General features: G+C 35.7%; 1 protein-coding gene across 1 annotated transcript; it reads left to right on the top strand.

The window, feature by feature from the left end:
* Positions 1-5,927: 5,927 nt before the first annotated feature.
* LOC309840311 (olfactory receptor 52A5-like) lies at positions 5,928-6,932 on the top strand (the record flags this gene model as incomplete). The annotated part of the gene is made up of 1 exon (XM_082682380.1): positions 5,928-6,932. The coding sequence occupies exon 1, from the start codon at positions 5,976-5,978 to the stop codon at positions 6,930-6,932; it is 957 nt and encodes a 318-aa protein (XP_082538506.1). The 5' UTR covers positions 5,928-5,975.
* Between the last annotated feature and the right edge of the window lie 488 nt (positions 6,933-7,420).

Raw genomic sequence — 7,420 nt, 5'->3', positions numbered from 1 at the left:
TTTCTGATGGCTGAGTTATATTCCATTGTCTGTATAAACCACATCTTCATTCATTCATCTGTTGGAGAACATCTCAGCTCCTTCCACTGTTTGACTATTGTGGACATTGTTGCTATGAACATTGGAAGGTAGGTGCCCCTTCATTTCACTACATCTGTATCATTGGGGTAAATGCCCAGTAGTGCAACTGTTGGGTCATAGGGTAGCTCTATTTTTAACATTTTGAGGAATCTCCATACTGTTTTCCAGAGTGGTTGTACCAGCTTGCATTCCCACCAACAGTGTAAGAGAATTTAATTTCAATACCACATAGAGATACTCCATTTGGTTCTCGGTCAGAATGTCTATACTGAATAGTCTGAATAACTTGAGATGTTTTCATTCCCTTCATTGGCTCATTATTTTGTATAAAATTGTCATTGACTGTGTTATCTTGGGACATGGTCTTTTCTTAGAAGTTTTTTTTTTTTTTTTTAAAGATTTTATTTATTTGACAGACAGAGATCACAAGTAGGCAGAGAGGCAGGCAGAGAGTGAGAGAGAGGAGGAAGCAGGCTCCCCGCGGAGCAGAGAGCCTGATGCGGGGCTCGATCCTAGGACCCTGGGATCATGACCTGAGCCAAAGGCAGAGGCTTTAACCCACTGAGCCACCCAGGCGCCCCTCTTAGAAGTTTTTGAAAGGATGGTCAGTTTGGCTCCTAGTCCCCAAGGACACCAAGATTTGAGAGTTTTTATTAGATGCATATCTGCTATGAGACAAATTCTCCTGGGTTTCAAACCATATTGTGCCAACCTTACCCCAGACTAATTTAAATCTCATCAGAGACTGGTGCAAAAAATCACCCAGGTGGCTCCTATAGTACAAGACAGCCATCTTCACTATCTGAAACACCAAAAGACTTTCACTCTGTGGCTTCTACATATATTACCACAGATGATTCTGGGTAAGTATTTGAGCCTTAGATTCTCTAATGAGTGTAGGAAAATGGAGGAACAACACACTTTTATGATCCAAGAAGATGGCAGGATGATAAAAAAGCAAGAGTCTTATAGTAGCTGATTTTTCAAACATGAAGAATATTTTGTTTCATGTTTGCTGTTCAGAATGTTTCTGAATCAGTTATTCACACAATGGGTAATAGATTTTAAAGTAGGCCTAATAAGAGGAAGATGCTAGAGAAGGATCTAGGCGAATAAACATATAAAAAACTTTGTTTTTGGGAGTCTCTCCCTCTGGGCTTGAGGCAAATATCAAAGGGTGAATACCAGAGACACTGTGCAGGGAAAGATTTCCCAAGATTGTAGGGAGAATAGATTTAGACCTAAACTCCTTAATTTTTTTAGGTTCTGGGAATCAGCCTGAGTCAGAATAAGAATTATCAGGAACATTAATGGTTCAGGGTTGATGCTGAATATGACACCCTTGATTTTTTTTCCTGGCCCATGAACTTCAAGGGTTTAAGTTATGTCTTCTCCCTCTTATAAAAATTTATGTATCTGTACACACAGTTGTTTCAAACTTATCCTTGTCATTCAATGTCGTATTCAGCCAAGATCTTTTCTCACCTCCCATGATTTCCCCTCCATCAAGTAAGCAAGCAGCGTAGATATTGCTCCCTTATTAATCTCCCGATGTGGCCAGGTTACTTCATCCTATCCCATCAGGACTATCACAAGTATCCTTCTAACTTAATCTTCCTATGCCAACTCTCATCTTTTTAAACCATTTATCAATCTGCTAGCAGAGTGGATTTTTAGAGGCAAAAAAAAAAAAAATTCCTTATTATCCCATCTAAGATTTTTAAATTATTATTATAAAATTGAAACCTTAAATTTGTTTATCTTCCCTTTTTATTAGCCTCAACAGCCATCATCTCTTCTTATGTAACATTTCATATATGAAAATTACTTGTTGATTTGCAATCCCACTGTACATTTCAAGCTTCTTTGATTTTGTCCAAAGTATTTCCTCTGGGAATGCCCTTCCACCTCTTTTATCTGGCTAAGACCCATAGAAGAATGATTACCCGTTTCAGCCAGATTTATCCTGCCTATTTTGAATAAAGCTACAAAATGTTGGTTCTCATTTAACTGAAAACTATACCTACCCACTCATGCAAGTGATGTTTGTCAATACCTGAGACATTTTTTATTTCCAAGCCAAGAAAGAACAACTGCCATCTGATGGGTAGGAGTAAGTGATGCTGCTAAGTCTCCTACAATATAGAGAATTGCCCCAGGACACAAAATTTGTCTGACTAAAAAATGCCAGTTATACTGAGAAGGAGAAAATCTTCTTTAGAAGAGTATCAAATAGACCTATGAAGTTGGAATATAAAACTATCAGGAAAATGAAACAAGATGGGATTGGGAGGGAGACAAACCATAAAACATACTTAAACTCACAAAACAAACTGAGGGTTGCTTGGGAATGGAGGAATAAGGTTAGGGTGGTTGGGTTATGGACATTGGGGAGGTATGTGCTATGGTGAGTGCTGTGAAATGTGTAACCCTGATGATTCATGGACCTGTACCCTGGGGCAAATAATACATTATATATTAATAAAAATAATTTTTTTAAAAAGTAACCACCTTTTTCACATGTTTTTTTCTTCTGTTTGGTTGAAGGCATGCTTTTCTATTTTTATTAACCTGATCTTTATTTTCTTTCTTCCTCTTTTCTTGCTCTCCTTCTGATTACTTATGATAGTTTGCACACTATCCTGTGAGGATTCTCTAGGGCAACTCTGACCCACGTGACCCTGTTAAGTCTCCCAAATGAACATTCTTGATAGGCAGTAGCACACGCTTTTGAGCCAAATTTCAGAGACTGTTAGCCAGTGTATGGATGATATGGCATTGAAAATGTGGTCTTATATCAGACATGTAACATATTTTAAACATGTATGTAATGTATGTATTATAATTACTGACACAAATATGGAAGGTATATGGAGACTTTTTTCCATCAGAATTTAAACAGACAGACACTGATTAAAATTTGCTGTATGTTTTTGTACAACTTTTTGGATGTAGTTAAACACTGCTATATATTCCATATCCCTACTAAAGTGTAATGATAAAATCTCAGATAACACGCACTATTTTTTGTTCTTTCTGCATCAAAGTGCCATGGAATTTAGATCCAAGTATATTCACCTATTACAACAAAAAGTCTTAGTTTTTCATTAATATAATATAGGGTAATAACATCAATATCATAGGTTAATAAGATAAAATACTATAAAATGTCTGAAGATTTTATGAAGATGAATAATATGGTACATATTTAATACATGGTTGGTATTAGTTTTGAATTTTAGGCACTCATCAAGATTTAGATTCTTCAAAAATATGGAATAAATATATTATACATATTCTCTAATTACTTCAGAAATACTTGGAACATAGTGAATCCTTAATTATTGTGTATTGATTGAAATCATTAGGATATAAACTTCTGATTTTTGGATCGTAATGTTATTTGAGGAGGATTTGAGGAAGATCTAGTTTGTCACACTGTATATTTGTTAAAAAGAAGAATTCAGAAACAAAGGGTCTCAGAAAGGAAAGCCTCTCTTAGAGTTGAATACGTTTGAAGAAAAGGAATGCATCTGCAGTTGACCTGAGTTGCATTCTAGGTAAACTTACATGGTTAGAGATAATTTAAATTCATAGATAATCTCTGTTATATAAAATATTTAAGAGTCAATGCTTTTTCAGGCTTAGGGAGGTAATGATGGTTATTAATAGGGAGAGAGAAGAGCAGAGAACACAAATTGGCACTTGAGATTAAATATAAAAGATGTGAAAATATAAAAGATGTGAACAAGATCTGATGGGGACTGATGAAGAAAATAGTCAGGATTGACTTACCTTCAGAGAGAATAAATTAGAAAATTCGTATAATATATGGATCAGTTTGGGGGAAAAAAACATAGAAAGTTTGACAAATTAAGTTGGAAACATTCTGAAATTATTGGAGAGGAATTAGACTATGAAGACACTATCCTGAGAAGTCAAGTTGGTGAGTGCAAAATTGAAAAATATTCTGGTCAAATTTGTCTTCTGATTATGAGTTGCTGCATTTCTACCAGCGTTGTGGATGCTTTATGTTAGCCCACTTGGAGTACAGTTCTTAAAATGTGTATTCTCTGTATTAACTTTTGTTTTTCTCAATGCCAATTTTCAGGTCACAAAATAAGCACAGGTGATGAGGAATAAACATAAGATAAAAAGTATCTGTTTGGTCCACTAGACACAGACTAGAAAGAAACCATCCGATCCATTTAATATTTGTCATTGAAAATGATTAATGCATGCAGAATCACAGAACCTGATGGTTGTTCTTACAATGACTTTATGAAAAAAGAAAATTTGAAAGGAGTCCTTAAGGGATAAAACAAGATGGATAATATTCCATTGCACATATATAGCACATCTGCTTTCTCCATTCATATGCTGATGGGCACATCACAAGGTTGTTTCCATATCTTGGAAATAATGCTGCAATATCTTGTTGTTTTCATATCTTAGTAAATAATGCTACAATAAACACTACATTGCATATGTCTTTCCAATATTCTGTTTTTCTGTCCTTTGGACATATATCCAAAAATGGAATTGCCAGGTTATATGTAGACCCTTTTTAAAAAATTTTCACTGATCCTTGATATTGCTGTTCATAGTGGCTGCATTCCCACCAACTAAGCACAATGGTTCCCTTCTCATAAAATCCCCCCATGACTTATTATCTCTTGATTTCTTAATGATAGGTCTTATAACAGGAGTCCAGTGATATCACATTGTGGTATTGACTTATATTTGTCAGATTATTAATTTATTTAGACACGAGAAAGAAGGAAATCCTCTTATTTCTGACAATAGTAATAAACTTTGAGTACATATGCTGTGCGATCAAAGAGAGAAAGGCAAATAATGTATAACACTTATATGTAAGCGTAATCTTAAAACAGCTGAATTCCATATGATTCCACATATATGGATTAAAAAAAAAAACAAAGCAAATGCATAAACAAATAAGAAGCAAAAACAGATCCACAAATACAGAGAATTAACTGATTAACTGATGGTTGTTAGAGAGGCAGGATTTTGATGGTGGCCAATTTGGTGAAGGAGAGTGGGAGACACAGGTTTGCAATGATGGAATGAGTAAATTACATGGATAAAAAGTACAGGATAGGGAATATACTCAGTGGTTTGTAATGGGTTGTATGATGACATGTAGTAGCAACATTAGTAGTGAGCACAGCATAGTATATGTATAGACTTGTTGAATTACTAGTTGTGTATCTAAAACTAAAATATTATCATTTATCAACTACATTTCAATAACAACAAATAGCCAAACTCATAAAAATAGATAGAGTTGTGGGTACTGGGGGCTGAAGGATGGGGAAACACAGGAGATATTTTACTAGTAGATAAATAAGTCCTAGAGATATAATGTACAGGATGGTAACTACAAATAATAATATTATATCAAAAGCATCAAACTTGCTAAGAGACTAGACCTTAAATATTTCTACTACAAAAAAGAAACAGAATTATGTGATGTGATAGAGTGTTAGCTAAACTATAATGACACTCACATTGCAATATGTGAATGTATCAAATCAACATGTTGTACCTTAAGCTTAGAAGATGTTCAATGTCACCTATAATTCAATATTAAATAAAGGAATGAGACTACCATTCTTTATCTAAATAAATATGGGGATAAAAATATATGTTTATAAAAAATAAAAAATTAATTAAAAAATTATGCTTTGATAAAATAAAGCATGTAGTCTTATTTTTAATTTTGATAAAGTAAGGAGAAGATAGAATTTGCTTTACTTAATTAAAGTATACTTTGCTAAGTAATTTCTCTTTATTTTTTATTCTCGTAGTCTTGATGAGGAATAGAAGATGAAACAGCAACACCACTACTTGATTCTACAGACCAAATCATCATGCTCATACCCAATGGTTCCGTCTTCATGCCCCCTGTCCTGACACTCACTGGCATTCCTGGGCTGGAGTCAGTGCAGCATTGGATTGGGATTCCGTTCTGTGTCATGTATTTCATCGCTGTGATTGGGAATTCCCTAATTTTGGGGATAATCAAATATGAGCACAGCCTCCATAAGCCCATGTACATATTTTTGGCCATGCTGGGGGCCACGGACATTGCACTTAGCACCTGCATTCTTCCCAAAATGTTAGGCATCTTCTGGTTCCACTTGCCAGAGATTTCCTTTGAAGCCTGCCTTTTACAAATGTGGCTTATTCACTCATTCCAGGCAGTTGAATCAGGCATCCTACTGGCAATGGCCCTAGATCAATATGTGGCCATCTGTGACCCCCTGAGACATACCACCATCTTCTCCCAACAACTCTTGATTCACATTGCAGTTGCAGTAACACTCAGGGGTGCTATTCTTGGAGCACCATGCCTGGTGCTCATCAAATGTCGTCTTAAACTCTACCGAACCACAGTGATCTCCCACACTTATTGTGAGCACATGGCCATCGTGAAGCTGGCCATTGAAGATGTCCGCATCAACAAGATATATGGTCTTTTTGTTGCCTTCAGTATCTTAGGGTTTGACATAATCTTCATCACCTTGTCTTACATTGAAATCTTTATCACCGTGTTTCAGTTGCCCCAGAAGGAGGCACGATTCAAGGCCTTTAATACCTACATCGCGCACATCTGTGTCTTCTTACAGTTCTACCTCCTTGCCTTCTTCTCCTTCTTCACACATAGGTTTGGTGCTCACATACCACCGTACGTTCATATCCTCTTATCAAACCTGTACCTGTTAGTCCCTCCTTTCCTCAACCCTATAGTCTATGGTGTGAAGACCAAACAAATTCGTGACCATGTCCTGAAAATATTGTTTTCCAAAACAATTCTTAATCACTAGTAGCTCCTTGTACAGGCATTTTAAGTTGATTCAGAGTAGCAACATGAACATAGTAAAAGTTAAATCTTCTCTGAATATGTATATTCAAAAAAAAACATAACTGAAGCAGGTTTAAAAAAATCATTAACTACATAAGAAATATGGTTTGCCACTTACAAAAGAACAAAAGTCTCTTAAGCTGACATTTTAAGCAGTTGCAGTTTTTCTTCTGTTTCTGTCTGTCTGCTTAAATTTTGAAGTTCCTCTCTGGCAACAGATCTACACAGAAATAAAATGAAAAAACATCACTTGATTGTAATTTCCAAGGAACAAGTCACACCTCAGCTACAATTCTGGTTGGTCTCATTTTCAATATCAGAGCACCCAAATATGTGAAGCAAATGTTAATACAACTGAAGGGCTAAAGAGACAGCAACACAAAAATAGTAGGAGAGTTCAGTACTCTCCTTCCAACAATGGATAGAACATGCAGGCAGAAGTTCAGTTAG

The sequence above is a fragment of the Mustela nivalis genome (genome assembly GCF_964662115.1).
Source record: "Mustela nivalis genome assembly, chromosome: 9".
Lineage (NCBI taxonomy): Eukaryota > Metazoa > Chordata > Mammalia > Carnivora > Mustelidae > Mustela > Mustela nivalis.
The sequence above is the reverse complement of the archived record's forward strand: the minus strand, read 5'-3'. Positions and strand labels throughout refer to the sequence as shown.